The sequence below is a fragment of the Trematomus bernacchii genome, unplaced genomic scaffold (genome assembly GCF_902827165.1).
Source record: "Trematomus bernacchii unplaced genomic scaffold, fTreBer1.1, whole genome shotgun sequence".
NCBI classification, from domain to species: Eukaryota; Metazoa; Chordata; class Actinopteri; order Perciformes; family Nototheniidae; genus Trematomus; species Trematomus bernacchii.
Window position 1 is genome coordinate 1481891 of NW_022987609.1, and position 20418 is coordinate 1502308.

At 40.6% G+C, this 20418-nt stretch overlaps 1 protein-coding gene across 2 annotated transcripts in view; it reads left to right on the forward strand.

Moving 5' to 3' along the window:
• mical1 (microtubule associated monooxygenase, calponin and LIM domain containing 1) overlaps positions 1-20418 on the forward strand; it is a 30723-nt gene that overhangs the window by 361 nt on the left and 9944 nt on the right. Inside the window, exons 2-18 of one of the 2 annotated variants that reach the window (XM_034131936.1) lie at positions 489-570; positions 5295-5604; positions 7319-7526; positions 8650-8757; positions 8877-8972; positions 9149-9304; positions 10868-10968; positions 11245-11502; positions 12275-12390; positions 13366-13492; positions 14750-14828; positions 15043-15190; positions 16091-16281; positions 17330-17436; positions 17701-17757; positions 17845-18118; positions 19161-19228. In XM_034131936.1, coding sequence (XP_033987827.1) covers positions 5347-5604; positions 7319-7526; positions 8650-8757; positions 8877-8972; positions 9149-9304; positions 10868-10968; positions 11245-11502; positions 12275-12390; positions 13366-13492; positions 14750-14828; positions 15043-15190; positions 16091-16281; positions 17330-17436; positions 17701-17757; positions 17845-18118; positions 19161-19228 — 2352 coding nt within the window. In that variant the 5' untranslated portion in view covers positions 489-570; positions 5295-5346. Of the gene's footprint in view, positions 1-488; positions 571-5120; positions 5166-5294; positions 5605-7318; positions 7527-8649; positions 8758-8876; positions 8973-9148; positions 9305-10867; positions 10969-11244; positions 11503-12274; positions 12391-13365; positions 13493-14749; positions 14829-15042; positions 15191-16090; positions 16282-17329; positions 17437-17700; positions 17758-17844; positions 18119-19160; positions 19229-20418 lie in introns of those variants that run through there. The other variant, XM_034131937.1, reaches the window with a different exon arrangement.

The window sequence follows — 20418 nt, forward strand, 5'->3', positions numbered from 1 at the left end:
ATTTTGCCCTGTTTTCACTGATTCTTTAACTTCAATCAGTTTATTCTCCGAATTTAGGTCAGTACAGTTTTTATTACATATAGTTAAACCAAATATTCTGCTGAAATTCCTTGCTTCTTCCAAGTAAACTCCCACTGTAAAATATGTCTTCATGTATGAATAAATGTGTTGGTATTACAGCTCTATGTAAGCCATATTTTCTGTCCACATATGTCAGCTCTGTTGGCGTTCTGCTGTATCTGGCTGCTAGCTCGTGGTAACATGTTGTGACTGCAACCTGCTTCAGTACCACACCTTCCTATTCATTTGTGTGGTCTACTGGTCTTATATTATTGCAAAGGGTAGGTTTTAATGTCTCACTGCAACCCTGTTGAAGCCAGATTAAAAGCAGGAAATCCTAATTGTATTTTTCCCCCTGCTCCTTTATACCCCTCTCATTCTGTTTGTTCTCTTTCTGTCTTTCTATGTCTGTCTCCAAAACCTGCCAGGCTGCAGATCGGTGTGTGATCCAACATCCTGATACACACAGCGTAACCAGACACACTGCACAGAGCTTACACATGAGATAAGGTGGGTCAATCCGTTCCAATCAACTGGGGAAAATTAGGTCAATTCACCATTTAAATCCTGGTTTGCTTCTCTCTGTGTGTGTGTGTGTGTGTGTGTGTGTGTGTGTGTGTGTGTGTGTGTGTGTGTGTGTAGTGTGTGTGTGTGTGTGTGTGTGTGTGTGTGTGTGTGTGTGTGTGTGTGTGTGTGTGTGTGTGTGTGTGTGTGTGTGTGTGTGTGTGTGTGTGTGTGTGTGTGTGTTTGTGTGTGGTGTGTGTGTGTGTGTGTGTGTGTGTGTGTGTGTGTGTGTGTGTGTGTGTGTGTGTGTGTGTGTGTGTGTGTGTGTGTGTGTGTGTGGTGTGTGTGTGTGTGGTGTGTGTGTGTGTGTGTGTGTGTGTGTGTGTGTGTGTGTGTGTGTGTGTGTGTGTGTGTGTGTGTGTGTGTGTGTGTGTGTGTGTGTGTCACCACAGAGAACTAGTTTACACTTTTATGTTTGCGCTATATTTTCTGTTTTCGCCTGTACTGGAGCATCAGAGCAGAGTAAAATACAGCAGCCTCCTTGAGAATTAGATAAAAGACAATCTTCCAAGTTATTTTTAGGTTTGACAGTTTGTCTCATCTTCACAGGCCCTTTTTATTCTTGCAAAATGTTGTTTTATTGTCAGAACACTGGCTCCATTTACAGCGTGTGAACAGACTTGCTCCTTGATACAATCTGGATTAATCATTTCTGACCAAAGGTAGCTCAACTCTGTAAATACTAGGACGCTTATTTGCTTTCTCTTTTAGGTCAAACGTTACTATTCATGGGTATCAGAACTCAAATATCCTTCAAAAGTCTAACATTTTAAACACCTCTGGATGCTCATGAACAATTTTAATGATGTTCACCTAAACTGTACTTTCATGTTCCAGCCTCTGTGTCGGGACAATATCATTTGTGCCCTTAAGGACTCTCAAGCATTGTTTGTCTCTGCGTTTATTGCAGGTAGTAACTTTTGTTTGAGTAATTGGAACCATGTGCTATACAGGCAGTAATGCAATACCTTTTAAGACCGAGAAGAGCTTTAGTAATCTTTGTTTGCATAAGGGTCCTCGTGATGCTCTTTCTCAGTGAATATCTACACAAAAAACAATGGTTAGAGAAGGATGGTGTTCTTAATAGAAGCTGAAATGCATTTTTCTTCAGGTCCACAAGCACACACACGTAGCAACAGCTGTAATTATAGAGTGTGTGTCTCAGGTGGAGGCCAGAGGCTGCACATTCAGCAGCAGAGGGGGAGTTGTTGTGAGAGAAATGTTGCCATCAGGAAATGATGCATGCAGCATGACAGTTGGTTACCGGAATTGTCAACCACAACTTCACGCATATTGTACTGCTTGCATGTTTTTCAATTCATTTCAATACATTGCTGCAAGAAAGGTGTTAAAATGTGCTTCAAACAATGCTCTTATTATTTCAGGTTGATATTTACGTAAAAGATTAACTGAAAATAACCCACCTTAGGTAAATGTTAACATAGATTGTGTGTAAGAGCTCATATTGTTTTCCAAAGGTTTCCTATCAATAGAAAGGTGATTACTGGAAAACATTCACGCTATATTTGTTTTGTCTTTTTAATTGTGTAGACATTGTCTTTAAAGCTACTTTACTTACTAAATTGTGTTGTTCCAACTTAAAGTGGACCAATCATGCTATATTTGAATAATATAGTGTAGGACCATACCTATATAAGGCATATTTATACTTTTTTTTTTTTCAAAATACCAAACAGATCATGCATTTTAGCCATGCCTCATTTTGCTCAATTTGACATTTTTTAGCTCTGTTTTTGCAAGGGCAGATTCAGTGAGAACAGCACCATCTACAGGCCTGGCATATGTACTACAGCGTCTCCAGCGCTTTCGAACGGCAATGGCCGTGGCAGAGTTCCCGTTAGAATATTTTTTTGCCGGTCAACATGTCCGTTAAAGTTGAAATTTTCCGGACAAAATTAGATAAGTGCCGGTCAAAGGTCTTCTTTGTTATTTATTGAGCTTTAAAACAAATTGATATGATTCGATATTAAACAAACTAATTATAGTAGATTAATTAACTATTCAAACGTGTACAGTAATTTACAAAAACGCGGGAATAATAAACGGAGCGCTCTCCCCCTCTCCTGACAGCCCACCAGTATCATGCAGCTCGCGGATCCAGTTATGAGTGACCCGACAGTAAAACTAAACATATCTATAACTAGTTTAGGTAGTTTGAGAGGTAATTAAAATAGCTACGTGTGATATTCTAACCTGAAGTGTGTGTTTTGCTCTGCTCGCCGCTGCAGGGGATCATGCAGAGCTGCGTGTCGACTCGTCAGCAGCAGCCGATCTCTCTCTCCTGTCAGATTAGACTTTACTCGCGTTTATGTCCATATCGATCAGATCTAGCTAGTTCTAGCTAATGATATGACTACCTGCTTATTAAAAGACACCTAAACAATAAGCGTCGCTATGCAACCGGGTGAGGCCACAAAGTATAGCGCAGCATTATGCATTTGTTTACATGCCCACCGGAACCCCGAGGCATTACCAACAGATCAACGCACAATCAACCCATACAGGACACTCTTTCTCCACATTAAGTGTTAGACATTAGAATTGACAATTTTTGTCTGTCACATACTCTTTTGTCTGTCACATACTCTTTTGTCTGTCACATACTATTCTTGTCTGTCACATAAGTGGCGCAACTGATGCAGTATTGCGCTAAGGGAAAATTATTTTGACCGGACATTTTGACCGGAGAGATTTAGATTTGCCGGTCTTTAGCATATTTTACCGGTCATTGTCCGGTAATTACCGGCTAACGGGAACTCTGGGCCGTGGCTGTCTCCTCCTGATTGGTGGAGTTGGCCCAATAGCCGTAGCGCCACTGTCCTGACGTCAGGACAGTGTTCAAATCTGGATCAGTTTTTATCAGATCCGTTGCAGCCCCTTTTTTAGAGATTTGGGTATGGAGGAAAATAGAGAGGGTTGTGTTTTCTGACAATGGTGAGTTCCCTGGAACACCGGGGACACATATTCATGTATAAAAGACGTACAAAAGTGCATTTTGCATGATAGGTCCCCTGTAAGTAAGGATGAAGTATATTTATATTCATTCTACATTTCAGTGTAGAGCCACATCAGTTAGTCAATAGACAGGAAACTTATCTGCAATACATCTATTATCTATTAATACATGAATTGTTGTTTCCTGTCTCTCAAATGGAATACTTTACTGCCTGTCCTTTTCTTACATTTAACTGGCTTTGGACTTTAGGTTGTGTAAAGCAAGATATCTGAACGTCATGTTGGCTGTTATTAATTATAACTGTTTTTCTTAGTTTTTATAGAACAAACCATTAATCAAATAAGGGAGAAAATAATCTGCAGATGAATCTATGAAAGATATCCTCAGTTGCAGCTCTACTACTTGTTTTAGTTTTCAGTCAAATAATAAATTCATGGTGCTTAATTACTCTGAACGGCATGCATTTTTCAGTGGTGTGATACATATCAATGAGTCATTAAATCCAACTGTATTTATATAGCACTTAAGCATAATGAAAGGTGCTTCACAAACAAACAAAAAAACAATAGATGTAAAGACTAACCAAGAGCACCACTTTTCAGTCATACAAAGCACTTAATAACCACATAACTTAAAGGGGACCTATCATGCAAAATGCACTTTTGTACGTCTTTTATACATGAATATGTGTCCCCGGTGTTCCAGGGAACTCACCAAGTGTCAGAAAACACAACCCTCTCTATTTTCCTCCATACCCAAATCTCTAAAAAAGGGGCTGCAACGGATCTGATAAAAACTGATCCAGATTTGAACACTGTCCTGACGTCAGGACAGTGGCGCTACGGCTATTGGGCCAAATCCACCAATCAGGAGGAGACAGCCACGGCCATTGCCGTTCGAAAGCGCTGGAGACGCTGTAGTACATCTGCCAGGCCTGTAGATGGTGCTGTTCTCACTGAATCAGCCCTTGCAAAAACAGAGCTAAATAAGTGCAAATTAAACGAAATGAGGCATGGCTAAAATGCATGATCTGTTTGGTATTTTGAAAAAAAAAAAGTATAAATATGCCTTATATAGGTATGGTCCTACACTATATTATTCAAATATAGCATAATAGGTCCACTTTAATATAAACAGACATGAATACAATTTAAAAAGCTGTGTCTTAAGGCTCTGACTGGTCTCTTAAAGCTATTCTACCAATGCAAGACATTCTCATTAATAGAAGCTATTATTTTAAATCATAACGCATATAGTTGTTCTTGTTTGGTTGAATAGTTACATCCCCAATTTGTTTTTAGCCGTATGTTTCCATTGAACTGTGTGTTTTTGGGTACTGGCTGACTAACTAAGTAATGACAGGCGCTCCTGCTGAGGCTGTGTGAGGATGACACGCCAGCTGAGGGATGGCTGTTCAGTTAAGAGCTGTAAAAAAAGAAAAGATACCACCACAGAAACCACATTGAGGAAGTTAGTAATGACTCATCTGTCCGTGTGACAAACAAGTCTGACACATTTAGACATCTGGACTATAATTAGAGGGACGGGAGCTTTACCAAAGAAGGTAGAAGCACCAATGTTAACAACAAGGACTTTGTAACCCTTTGATCATTAACACTAATCTGATCCCCAGGTCACAATTATTTCCAGGTAGGAAGTTCTTAAAAACCTGATTTAACCTCCTCTTTTACAGTTAACCATCAGAGAAAGCACCGGAAAGGACTGAACAGTCGTCGTCCTCCACGATGGCGAACCAGGACGCCGACAACCCTTCACACGCCTCGTTTGAGAACTTCGTCCTAGCCCAGACTTGTAAGGATGTGAAGCATCACTTCGCTGTGCTCTGCAAGCAGCTGAATCTCAATCCTAAGGAGTTCGGGAGTTTCTACATCAGGTTAAAAGAAAAGCTAAACTACTGGAAGGCCAAAGCCCTGTGGAAGAGGCTGGACCAAAGAGCCGCTCACACGGATTACCAGCAAGGAAAAGTCTGCACCAAAAACAAGGTAGGGGGAACCAGTGAATAATCGTTCTCTTTATTTAAAAGCAGTGTGAATTCGGCTGACTTTTTTTGGCAAAAGATTATATATATATATTGTTCTTTCCCATGATGACTGGAAATAAAGAAATGTTCCTTCCTATTTTCTTCTATTTTCATTTTGTGGTTTTTTTCGTTCAGTTTTGAAAATGATAGTTTAATTTGTTGATGATGAAAATGTACTACATCATTTGACCCATACTGAACAGGTTCAGTGGGGACCTTTTGTCCTCCCATGATCAGGGCTGTCCACATTTCAAAAAGTATAATGGAATATGGCCCGAAAATGAAACTTGTGCTTTTCTAATATTGTATTTCTTAAATATATATGTTAACATATATTACACAGTAGTATTCATGTGTTAATAAGCCAAATTAATTCAGTCAATTCAAGTTTAAAACATTTTCAAACATATCTTTGTTGATAAAAAAAAAAGACCAATGACTTATTACAAGCTAGAAATACACCCTTCATATTTCCCCTTATTATAAGCAATGTGAGGCTTCTGTTTTAAGGAATGAGCTGCCAACAATATACATGAAACCCTATGGAGACCTGTATCCATATTTATTAGTATCAAGCACAATTGACTTGCATTTGATTGATTTTGATAATTTAATACTTAACTTTTGAGGCAATATACCATGTGGCCCAGCCCTTCGTATATTTTTCTGTATGTGGTGCTCAGTGAAAAGAGTTTGGACACCCCTGATGTACATGCTGATTCTGGGGAGGGGGAAAAGGAACAATACAATAATACAAAAATATATAACTGAAAACCGCCGTTTTGGGATTGGATCATGTATGAGTCATTGTCCATTCATCCTCTTATCATGCAACACTTTTGGCCCTTACTGATGATTAGATTAAGACCGACCTTGTTCTTTCCTGTTGGATTAATATAATGACACACTTTTAATAAACTCTGAAAAACAAGGCTGCAAATGAAAAAAAATGAAAACTTGAGTATAAAATAAAATAAAATAGATATAGCCTATTAAAACATTGTGCAAGCCTTCAAAACTTAGTCTCAAACCTTGTTATTAGATTTCATGCTTTGAAACACTATTCTATATTCATGCCATCATTTCCAGCAATTTCAAGGTTGTACTGATCGGCTCATTTAGTAGAGGCGTGGCATGTGGCGTAGTGGGTTAGTGCGTTGTGCGTTGGTGTTCGGATCAGGAGGTCACAGGTTCAAACCCCACTGCAGTCAGCATGTCGTTGTGTCCCTGGGCAAGACATTTCACCCCAAATTGCTCCTGTGGGGATTGTCCACAGTACTGAGTATGTAAGTCGCTTTGGATAAAAGCGTCTAACAAGTGACATGTAATTTAATAATAATAATACATTTCATTTATATAGCACACTTGAAAAACAACGTCATCTCAAGGTGCTTCACAATGCTATAAGGAGAATATAATAAAACAAAACAAATAAAACGTTATCTAAGGAGCATATAGAATCAAATATGGTAATTAAAAAAAATGTAAGAGCATAAAAGGTTAGAATAAAAAATAAAGTAAAGGACAGTCAGTAAAATGCGGTGCGGAACAGGTGGGTCTTTACATTTAGGGTAATGCATGCTTTATTTTGTCGTGACACCAACCAAAACAACAACGTTTCCTAATTTTCTGATTGCCATCTTATCATCTGTCCTGTCTGTTTGTCTCTCTCTCAGTGTCTGGTGTTGGGGGCGGGGCCATGTGGGCTGAGGACGGCCATCGAGCTGGCGCTGCTAGGGGCTCAGGTGCTGGTGCTGGAGAAGAGAGAGTCTTTCTCCAGGAACAATGTCCTCCACCTGTGGCCCTACACCATCTGCGACCTGCGCAGTCTCGGAGCCAAGAAGTTCTACGGAAGATTCTGCACGGGGTCTCTGGATCACATCAGTGAGTGACTAATGGTGGTCCTGTAGTGTGAACCAGGTTTAGTTTTTTTTATAAGGGGTAAAATGATCAACAGAAAAATAATAATTGTTTGAGATAATGTATGGCATGTAAATAGTTTGGGAGTTTGAAATGGATTGAATAACCTTATTGCATCAACAGGGCAATAACAAGGCCATACTTTACTACTATGCTTTTGAAAATGTTGGAATAGGTTTCCTAAAATGTGATAAACATAAAGTGGAACTTCACCAATTGTGCACATCAAAGTCTGTTCAGATTATCTGTATTATGCTGGATATGTGTAAAGAAACAAGGATTGTCAATTCCTGAAAAGGCCAGAATGAACACTGTTAATTGATGTATTAATAATATGATAATTGATCAGCTACAGTGTAGTTTCGACAATGAAAATCTTAAGTGTCAGATTTGCCCCAGTTTGTGACTCTTACAACCTCAGATCCAGTGCCTGGATACGGTTCCAGGTTCCTGCTGTACGGACTGAGGCTGGAAAAAGGAGTCTTTTTGATTATGGTCCTTGGTCTTGGAATGACCTTCAATCACGCCTTAAACTGAGGGCACTTGTCTCTATTTCATGTTTTAAATTGACGTTGTCTGAAGTCCTCACCACCAGCTGCTCTTGCAGTAACAAGTAGTGTACTTTTTTTACTGTCCTAATGTGCACAATGTAGTGACTGCTTTTTCGTCTTTTGTTTTCTTTATGTTCTCTGTATTTTATATGTTTGTGTTATGTGTTATGTGTAACGTTGCTGCCTTCTTGGCCAGGTCAGCATTGAAAATGAGATTTTATCTCAATGTTTTTTATCTGGTTAAATAAAGGTTAAATAAAAAAAAGAAATAAAAAGTCCCAAGCTCCTCCAACAATGCAACATGAACATACATAAGACATAAACAATCAAAAATAGTGCAAAAAAAGAACATAACAACAAAAACACACCAACATAAAACAATGACAATGCAGTGCTGCTCTCCAAGCAGCTCGAGACACGGCAGCCATCTGAAACATTACATTGGCCTTCAGTTTCCATTAACTTTCTGTTTGCATCACTGACTGTATTTGGTACCTTGAATACCTCCCACATTAAATAATATTGTGTGTTTTCAGGCATCCGTCAGCTGCAGTTGATCCTGCTGAAGGTGTCCCTTCTCCTCGGGGTGGAGGTGCACACAGGAGTGGAGTTTCAGGGCTTGATTGAGCCCTCAGGAGAAAACGGTACTAACATCTGTCAACCAGCAATCTCTTTCCTTGCCCTCTCTTTCATCAGTTGTTATTATGAACCAGCAGTGTGTAAAGCAGTAGAGTTATTAACAAAGTGTCATGTGTTTCTGCAGGTTGGATGGCCAAGCTGCAGCCTGGTTCTCACCCTGCTTCTACTTTCGAGTTTGACGTCTTTATCTCCGCTGGAGGAGGCAGGTTTGTCCCTGATGGTGAGACAACACTGTGAACCACTTCTGCTCTTACCATTGCACTTGAAGACACAAATATCTGCATTTACATATTGTGCAAGAACTGACGGTTAAACACAGTCACCAACTTCCTCAAGTAGTGATATACAGATAGCAAGATGTATCAGCCCCTATTCTTTTCTTTCCCAATCTATCAGGTTTCAGGCATAAGGAGCTGAGAGGCAAGCTGGCTATCGGCATCACAACCAACTTCATCAACAGACACACGGCTGAGGAGGCTCAAGTAGCAGAGATCAGCGGTGTGGCTCGCATTTACAACCAGAAGTTCTTCCAGGAGCTGCACACTGAGATGGGTAGGCATCCAAACAGCAGTGTCACGTACAGCAGGTCGGAAGAGAACATCTTGATATGCAGTGAAGCAACCCTGTGCTCTTTTTCAGTGAAAAGGGAAGAAACCAGAGGCATTTTATACCAAAGCTTGCACTTAGAGAGCACATGAACTATGAAGTAGACTCGCTGAACATTTCTAATAAGAATACCAGCGCTTCTATTTTCATTTTCATTGTATTGTTCTGTTGTCGCTCGAAGCCTCAAGGCATGAAATGAATGTTCGCACTGTCAGGTTCAATGTGAAGTGTGAAAAGGGTAGTGAGGCCGTTAATCTGGTTTGCAATCTTCAGTTCATTTCCTGTGACATGCAGCATTAACCCTTATGAAAGACATTCTTCCTCCCTACATTTCTCTGTACCTTTTTTATTCTGAACACAGAAATTGTGTGTCACCTTTATCACCCTTTAGCACTATTTTAATGGCTTTTTAATTCACTACGACCTCCCTGTATCTCTGCCTGCTCCAGTAAATCATATTTAAAGGAAACCTATCATGCTATATTTAAATGATATATTGTAGGGCCATACCTATATAAGGTATATTTATACGTTTCTGTTTTCAAAATACCAAACAGATGCATTTTAGCCATGCCTCATTTCGCTCTATGTGCTGTTTGCTGTCTACGGGTCTGATCTCTGTGAGCTGCAGCTGACCACTCCCCCCTGCAGGAGAGGGGAGCCGTGCTCTGATGAAGTCAGAAGAGGGGGAGAAAAAGAGATCTCCGTCCTCCGTGTTTTATTATATAGAGTCGTTATTCATTTGTTTTAAAGCTCAATAAATAACAAAGAAGACCTTTGACTGGCACTTTTCTAATTTTGTCCGGAAGATTTAAACTTTAACGGACATCTTGACCGGCGAAAGAAACTGAAACTGAAACTCTGCCGCACGGTCCCCTCGTTCCTTGGAAGAGGCGGAGAGGTGGATGTTTGTCATCTGCTGGTGGACTAACCGGAGAGAATTACAGTGCTTTCCTCGGCGGGGAGGGATTGCATTGAATTAAAGCAGCAGGAGCAAACGCTTGCCTCGGGGAGGGAGAAAAAAAAGCCACAGCAGAGAGAATAAACAGAAGGGTAACCATGGTAACCAAGTCTTCTTTGCTGCTTTTGTGGCAGACTACAGCGCCACTTACAGGCCTGGCATATGTACTACAGCGTCTCCAGCGCTTTCGAGCGGCAATGGCCGGCCGTGGCCCAACCCCACATTCCCCTGATAGGTGGAGAGTTGGCCCAATAGCCGTAGCGCCACTTCTGTGACGTCATAGAAGTGTTCAAATCTGGATCAGTTTTTATCAGATCCGTTGCAGCCCCTTTTTTAGAGATTTGGGTATGGAGGAAAATAGAGAGGGTTGTGTTTTCTGACACTTGGTGAGTTCCCTGGAACACCGGGGACACATATTCATGTATAAAAGACGTACAAAAGTGCATTTTGCATGATAGGTCCCCTTTAAGCTAGCTAATGAGGCACCTGATTCTCCTACATTATCTCCCTCTAAGCCCAGCATGCTTTCTCTCCATTTCACACTCCAGGTATTGATCTGGAGAATATTGTCTACTACAAAGACGCCACCCACTACTTCGTCATGACTGCCAAGAAGCAAAGCTTGCTGAAGAAGGGGGTCATTAAACAGGTGAGAACAACACATCCATTACCAAGAGAAAGTGTGATTCCTATTGGCAGCGGCTGCATCTCTGTACAGTAAAACGAAAAAGAGAAACAAGCCAGATGGATGAAGCAGCCATCAGGTGCTCCAGTGTGAAGAGATAGACTGTCAATCATCTCCTCTTTCTCTGCAGCCTGGCCCATTAGCAGCAGCAGTAAACTCAATATAATACATGTCACTCAAGATCAGAAAAAGGTCTCCATGATGACTCATCAGATTACACCTCTTGCTCCGTCTCTGCAGGACTTCAGCGACGCGGAGGAGCTGCTGGCTCCTGCAAACGTGGATGAAGAGGCTTTGCGCTGCTATGCATATGATGCCGCCTCGTTCTCCACAGGGGGTAAACTGCCTGACCTCCAGTTTGCTCCAAACCATGCGGGAAAGCCAGACGTGGCCATGTTCGACTTCACCTGCATGCAGCGTGCTGAGAATGCCTCTCAGGTCAGAGAGAAGAGGGGGAAGAAGCTGCTGATGGCTCTTGTTGGAGATTGCCTGGTGGAGGTAGGGGAAAACATTGAATGTGATGTGGTGCAAACTTCCCCTAGTTCACTCTTTGAGCCACACATAGCTCTAAAGATGGTGGTTAATATGTCCACCACTTTGATCTACAGTGAAATATTTCAAAACTACAGATGAACTTGCAAAAAGTACAACATTCATGGTCCCCAGAGGACGAATCCCTACATGTTTTTTTATGTAGCCAACAGACCAAGTATTTTTTTTATCCTGTGATAATATCCCACACAATTTTTAACACAAACATTCACGGTTGTAACAAATGTAGTGTTATATCAGTTATATATTTTGGTTTTAAGTGAAATCGCTACCACATTTTAATAGATTTCCATGAAGTTAAGATATTCATGAACCCCTCAGGATATATTTCAATAACTTTGAGGACTCGTGTTTTTTGACAAACACTCTGTTCATCGGGTCAATATTTGGATTTCCGTAAAATAATTGTTAAGCTTTGGCCATTCAAACTAATTACATTCCTGTGATCCTCAGATGTTCTTTTTTAATTGCTATTCAACACATGTTAGCATGCTAATCATAGACTGTATATATACATGCTAATATGCTAAACTAAAATGGTGAACATGATTTCATTCTGATGCTACCATTTAGCTTAATTCGCCACTTTTTTACGTAAAGCTTATGACTGTTTGAGCAGCTGTTTTATTTTCTGTAGCATGAGCTTTTAATGAGTTAAATGCTTATAATTGTAAGATTCACTGTGCTACAAGGAGTTCTTATTCTCTGTTCTCTGCAGCCTTTCTGGCCTCTGGGCACAGGCATCGCTCGGGGGTTTCTAGCTTCCTTTGACACAGCGTGGATGGTGAGGAGCTGGGGCCTCGGGACCCCCCATCTCAAGGTCCTGGCTGAGCGGTGGGTCTGCTTTACAAATCTACTGAGAAGCACACACTACAGAGATTTGCATATATTAGTAGTAGTATTTTCATATATTAGTAGTAGTATTTGCATATATTAGTAGTAGTATTTTCATATATTAGTAGTAGTATTTGCATATATTAGTAGTAGTATTTGCATATATTAGTAGTAGTATTTGCATATATTAGTAGTAGTATAGTTAGATCATATAGATGAGTAATATCATGCAAAACCCACTGAGGTTCTACTTCCTGTTTCTTCTCTACCTGACTTATTTCCCTATTCCCTAATTCACTGATATAGAGCACTTTCAAAACCTAAAATTGTAGGTTCTACTATAGGTATGATATTTTGTTTCAAGGAAAACTAACATAAGGTTTTCAATAGAAAGGGAATAGGTTGCCTTGACGGTTTGGGAATATAAAGTATACAAATCTAGCGGGCACTTTGATTAGTATTCATGTGGGTCTCCTCATCAGCACGATTCCCATCTTGAAATAATTAGTGAGATGGGTAGTTGCATTGATTGCAAAGGGTGAAGAGAATATTTCAGCGTGATTACTTGATGTAGCAAGAATGAAACACTAAGGCTGGTCTGGACAAAAGTCATGTTGGCCAATTTTAACACGTAAAAGCTACCTGGTTAACCTGATGTTCGTACAGACGAAAACTGTCAAGAGCCTCCCTGGTTATTTGTATTTACATATAAATGTGTCAAATAAAAGCATGTGCATGTAGATGTATGTACTGTAATACCAACTAAATCCTTATATTCGTTATATGTTAAAGTTATTCTGAATAGTTTTGTTTCTGTTCATTTAGCCTGAATTCTAACGTGTACGGTTGAGTGACCTTTAATTGCATCATCTTGCCTTCCTTTTTGAGCGTTAGTTTTTCTATTACTGTTCCAATCAATGCATCTCTGTGTTCCCTTGGCTTTAAATGAATGTTTCCTCTTCTAAAAACACACAGAGAAAGTATCTACCAGGTCCTGTCTCAAACCACGCCAGAAAACTGCATGAAAAACTACGTCAGTTACAGCATCGACCCCAAAACTCGGTACATGAGAGTCAACCTCTCCTCCATCCAGGCCCACCAGGTCAGCACTGTTATCCTCTATGTGCTCAACACAGATATGAATCAGTCAGTTTAATCTTCATGAAGCTTAGGGAGGTCAAGGATGCAGGTTAAAAAACACATAATCTCATACAAGTAAAGCAATGCGAAACTATACTTTACATTCTGATATAATAAGACAGAAAAATTATTTGGCCTTTGTAACCGCATCTGCAACCGTATTACGTCTTTTATATATATTATAGAAAAACTACTGATTCATTGAATGGCTTGAAGTAGAATCAAATGAAATGTGTGTTGCATTTTAAATATCTTTGTTTGCTTTACAAATCATGCTGTGTAGACTAGTGAAAATGTACTTTAATACGGGATATGGGTTTAGTGCACATGTGTCAAACTCAAGGCCCGGGGGCCAAATCAGGCCAGTGGTTCGGCCCGCAGGATAATTTTTAATAACTATTAGATCTGGCCCGCCGGTATATTGCACGCACACCTTCACTCAATCCTGAGGGTCTCCTCCGCTCAGAGCCTGACCCCAAACATTGATGAACTTGCACCCAAGATGAGATGCCAAGTATCTGGCTTGAACTAGCATCACAGAGCAGCAAACTGAGTTTACATGGATGTTTCCTTCTGCACTTTTTCTCTCATGACAACAGGGCATGTTTGGTTTGTTCTTTGAGGGAAATTGTTTTTTTGAAGTTGAAAAATGTAATCATAAGAAATAAATAGAGCCATAAGAAATTAATGCAACTGATTATTTAATGTTTAATGTTGTTTTTATAGGCAATAATTTAAGCTTTGTTAGTTCCAGGTTTAATATGTGCAATAAGTTCATTTCAATAACTTTTGCAATAAACATTGAACCAGTCCGGCCCTCGACTAGTACCCATTTTTTAATTTTGGCCCACTGTGTATTTGAGTTTGACACCCCTGGTTTAGTGTATTGACTAAATAATGAGAAAAACAATGTGCTTGTTTGTTTGTTTTGCAATTATTAGTGGGGATGTAACGTCCGTTTTATTAATCAAAAGCTTGCTGTTTTATCTCTTTCTTTTGACCTATTTATTTTTTATATTATTTATTTATATATTATTCTTTAAACATGTTTTTATTTGCATATTTTAAATTATTTATTTGGGAATAAATTCATTTGTGTAACATGTAGAAATGCTTACTGTAAAGTATTAAAACCGCCACTCACGTGTAAAATATATGTAATATAAAATAATAATAATTATAATAATAATAATTGAACCACCTGTCTCTCTCTCTTTAGGTGCAACACCTATATATCGTTGATAAATCCAATCCAGCGAGCAAGAAACAGAAGAATAGGTTTTCTTACCTGCGTCAAGGTCAGCTCCTCTTCACTGTGCAGCCTCTCAAGGCCTCGGTTATTTAAAGATGTGTAGAGTAACGGTGGAATCACATTGTGATCAACATCATAACAATAAAACATTCTCTCGCACAATATTTACACATCACAGAAAGACGTTTTTATGGCTGTGAAAGCCTCCCCACTGTGGCCGTAGAGCACGGTCTGATGGATTGCCTTTGTTTTCCCCACAGATTCTGTCAGTGGTTTTGAGGAGTTGTTGAAATGGTGCCAGAAAAACACAGCGGGTTATAAGAATGTGGATGTAAAAGATTTCACACAATCCTGGAGGTCCGGGATGGCTCTGTGCGCTCTGATCCACCACTTCGGACCCCAGCTCATGTGAGCATTTACTTTTTTTCATGTGATTGTTGGATTCTTTACATTAGTTAATTTGTTTAGTTGTGTAAACATGACACAGTCCTTTGAGACAAATCCCACTCAGTCTCACTAAGCGGCTACACTGGAGTGTGGACCGCTACTTGGAGAGGTCCCAGTTCACATCCTGGGCCCTGCCGTGGTGCCCTTGAGCAAGGCACCGGACAACCCCTTCCCCCCCCCCACTCCCATTGCTCCCCGGGCGCTGTGCAATAGCTGCCCGCTGCTCCTAGTACTAGACTCCTGGTACTAGGATGGGTTAAATGCAGAGAACAAATGTCACTGTGTGCTGTGTGCTCTGCATGTGTGGCCATTAAAGAGGGGGTTTCATCCCTCCCATTTTATTCTATTCTATTCTACACTGGGACATACTGTAAGAATCACATTAAGGGGCAGACATATCCTTTATTTGAAATGCTGTTATTTATGTTGTTGCATGTCCCATATAGCCTTTTCACAAACAAATTGGTGCTAAAAAGCACCAAAAATGCACTTGAAAAGTTCCTTAGCCGTTAAAAGCATTTAGTGAAGCATAAAAAATGCCAGCCATCTCACAACCACATGTTTAAAAGGCCTGGACATAACACTAATTTGACACTAAAAAGAAAAGTAAATATCTTTGATCATACAATGTACATGTCCCTTACTGTCTAGTCTTCAGGCGTGCAATTATGTGCAAATAAAAACCTGAAAATACAAATACACTTCTCAATCAAGCAATACTAACATGCAGCTAACCTAAATATGTCGGATACATATTCTTTAAAATGTGCCTATTTCCATACACCGCTTGTCTTTGATGCAAGTTCATAATTTCTTCTTCAGCTACAACATTTAATCCCAGTTTTTCTTATTCCTCCACAGTGACATGTCCGCCCTGGATGAGTCCAGCGCGGTTCACAACAACCAACTGGCCTTCAGCATTTTGGAGAAGGAGCTGGGCATCCCGCCTGTCATGGCTGCCAGCGACTTGGCCAACAGTGGTCAGATAGACAAGTTGTCCATGGTCCTCTATCTCACCCAGGTCCAAAAGGCCTTCGCTGTGCCTGCAAAAGGTAAACATCTGACTATTTATCATTTGCAAGGGTAACACAAATGTTGAAGCATGATTTAAAAGCCAAAAAAAAAAAACACTTTACAATTTAACACAGTTCATATTTTCATTATTTATGTAATTTTTAATGCTGTTTACAATCTGAAATATATCTGAAGACAATGATTGATGACAGCAGCTTCAACTTACGTAACTCTGTTGCTTAGACACTGCATTAGCATCACCCTGAAAGGGTCAGGAGCCTTCCCACTGAAAACGTGTCTGGTGTTGAGAAGTGATTAAATGGCTGCCGTCTCTTTAAGAGCCTGTTACCCAGAATTCATTCGGCTTAAGTGGCGAGTGCTGAGCTCAGAGCAGAGCCAGCCTCCACTGGTTGTGCTGCTCTCCTGCATAAACCAGCCGAGCAGCAGCAGCAGCAGCAGAAAGAGCAAACAGTCAGTCACCGTGTGGCTTATGGGACGAGGATCTCCTGAAGGGGATCTACTGTCCGAGGAGGATATTATCCCGGATATTTGTAGCAGAGGTATTTTCACAGTCTTTGCATGAGCAGTTTGTGCAGCAGTAAATGACAGAGCCCAGCGTTTGTAGGCACTGAAGTGGGTGTGATAGATGCTCGCCGTGTGTGTGATAGATGCTCTCCGTGTGTGTGATGCTCGCCGTGTGTGTGTGTGTGATGTTCTGCTGCGCTGCACGGGATCCACCGACGGATGTGCAGTCAGGAGGGAGCTGTCATTCTCCCGTAACCTCAGCTGAATGATGAAAGCATGGGAGTGGTAGTAGTGAGAGCAGCAGCTGAAGAGTTTTTTATGCGGATTGACAAGTTAAATGCATCTGCTGTGGCGCTACAGAGAATACAAGTAAGAGGATGTTTCCAACAGAGTATTACAGATAAAAGGACGTACCTTGTCGATTTACAAAAAGGTAGAATTAGGATATTTTAAGCTGTGCAAGTAGGCCAAATCAGGTGTCTTCAACCTAGTGTGATAACCTGCATTTCTTGTGTGTCTCAATAAAATGTTTCTCTCTTTTCATTTTGTGTTGTGCTACAGACCCTGCAGCCTTCCCCTCGCCGGCCAAGCCTCTGAGTCTCTCCACGACACAGTCCGCTGTCTTCTTCCTGAACAAGCTGAAGCACAACTCTCTGCAAAGACGCAAGGTACGCCTACTGTGACTGTCACTGTTTACACAGCCCCGAGAAATGTTTGATAAAGATATTTTCAAACACACTGGTGTGCTTGGCTGGAGTTCACGTCTGGGCCTCCTGTCTGTGCTGTCTGTGACTCACATCTGTTATTTCAGGGGAACATTATTAGATGTTTTCCAAGAGACGTGGGTTCTTTTTTTTTAATCATTAAAATGGTGTGAATGTTCTCCACATAATCACGTCATGTGATGTTAATATTTCTTCTTTCCTCTGCAGGAAAAGCTGGCATCTTTGAAGAAAGAAAGAAAGACCACAATGGCAGAGGAGGACAGTGTGAGTTGTGTTTGAAGCTTTTTGTAATAATCCTTCTTACTTTTTTGGGGGCAATTGAGTGATTTTATCCGCCCTTTTCCCCCCCAGACGGTGGTGCTGCCGGTGTCCCCTGAGCGCAGTCCTTCACCTATCCCTACTCCTGAGCCTGGTCCTGAGCCTGAGCCTGAGCCTGAGCTTGAGCTTGAGTCTGACGCCTGTGTGTCGTTGACAAACAGTGATGAGTGTTACTTCTGTGGACAGAGGGTCTACGTGCTGGAGAGGGTCAGCGCTGAGGGGAAGTTCTTCCATCGAAGCTGCTTCACCTGCCATCGCTGCAGCATCACACTCAGACTGGGAGGATACACCTTCGATCAGACTACAGGTGAGCACTTAAAGAGGACATATTGTGCTCATTTTCAGGTTCATATCAGTATGTAGTGTCTCTACTGGGACATGTCTCCATGCTTTAATGTTCAAAAAGCTCTTTATTTTTCTCATACTGCCTGTGCTGCAGCACCTCTTTTCACCCTCTGTCTGAAACCAGAGCCCAGTCTGCTCTGATTGGTTAGCTGGTCGGCTCTGTTGTGATTGGTCAACCGTTAAGAGATGTCCCGCCCCTTAGCCTAGCACGTACAATGTGTTGGAGAGCTGGTCAATAGAAGCTTGAGTGTTACATAGTGATGTCATTATGATATGTAAGTAAACAAAGGAGTCCAGTGGAGGCATTACAGGCAGGGGGGGTGGGGGGGGGGGGAGTGTGTGGGAGAGAAACTTCCTCTGGAGGGAACTTTGGGATTTTTGACTTTGCAGACCATTTTCATGCAGAAAAACCTGTATAACACAAGACTACAGGAAAGGGAAAACCCCAAAGAGCATAAAAGGGCCCCTTTAATGTCCTCTTTTGTCAGAATTATAAAAGGAAGATTGTCATATGTGTACAGTTATCTTGCAACACCAACAACTATTAAAATATTGTTGGTATCTCTTCAAGTTTCTGTCCATGTATGTTGCAATATTTAGACTTTTCGTCACAGTTACAGTATATGGCTTTTGTATTTCTGGTTTCACGGGTCCTCGCACAATTTTGGAGTTTATTTCTTCATGGTTGAATGCAACTATTGTCGGTCGCGTTGGATAAAAGCGTCAGCTAAATGTCATGTAATGGTTTCAACAGCTATTGCTCCAATTGCTCCATGTGTGTTCTCAACAATAAGTAAAGCACTGCCTTTTTATTAATTAATTATTGTTATTAATAATTTGCACTAAGACCATTTGTAAAGTGGCTCCATTTAGACTAAAAGGACATTAATCATTTATCCAAACAGCAGGCATCTTTTTTCCCCCCCCCTTCTTTGGCACGTCAACATTCAGTTGTGTCTGACTTTTCAGCCCCTTCATGTTTTCTGTCTGTGATGTCCCCTCAGGGAGGTTTTACTGTGAGCTGCACTCTGAAGAACTGGAGCTGCAAAACGGGGCAGAAACATCTTGTAAGGTGGGTCACTGAGCAGAGCAGATGTCAAATGTTCTGTTGCTCATGCTACACAATTTCCTTTTGCATGATAAACCATCCGTGTGGTGTCTGGTCCGATGTCTTCAGCCTGCAGGGCTCGATCGCTCGCAGCAGTTGCTCACAAATAATGCAAATGTTTGTTTCTGTCACTACCCGATTCGTACTTTCCACACATGTTTTGCGTATTTGTGGAAATGCCGCTACATTCTATGATGCTCACTGAGGTTTGTTGAAGGGAATTATGTCAGTTTTCTGGGATTGAAATAGAATGATGTTGTTGACTAGTTATGAAACAGAAGATTAAATCAAACGTTCTCTCTTATGTTGGTGTAGAAAATATGGAGGTAATTTCGTCATTCACTAACAAAGAAAAGCTACTTAAATGCAATGCTTAAAGTGGACCTATCATGCTATATTTGAATAATATAGTATAGGACCATACCTATATAAGGCATATTTATACTTTTTTTTTTTCAAAATACCAAACAGATCATGCATTTTAGCCATGCCTCATTTCGCTCAATTTGACAATTTTTAGCTCTGTATTTGCAAGGGCAGATTCAGTGAGAACAGCACCACCTACAGGCCTGGCATATGTACTACAGCGTCTCCAGCGCTTTCGAACGGCAATGGCCGTGGTTGTCTCCTCCTGATTGGTGGAGTTGGCCCAATAGCCGTAGCGCCACTGTCCTGACGTCAGGACAGTGTTCAAATCTGGATCAGTTTTCATCAGATCCGTTGCAGCCCCTTTTTTAGAGATTTGGGTATGGAGGAAAATAGAGAGGGTTGTGTTTTCTGACACTTGGTGAGTTCCCTGACACACCGGGGACACATATTCATGTATAAAAGACGTACAAAAGTGCATTTTGCATGATAGGTCCCCTTTAAATAAAGTAAGGGTCATACTGTATAATGAAAATATATATGAATGTACTTAAGATACTTTTGAACCTAAGATACTTTTTAAAAATGAAAATAAGATCAACCACTAGATTTTGATATGGTTGTGAAATTAAAATTGTATAAAATGAAAAACATTTCTTTTATAATTGAATATACGTTCTGATATGCTAATTCCTGTCTTTATTATGCACCTGTTTCCATTAGATTTTTTTATTTTATTTCTTGTTAGGAGTGTTCAATAGTTAAAAAAAAGAAATTCTCTGCACTTT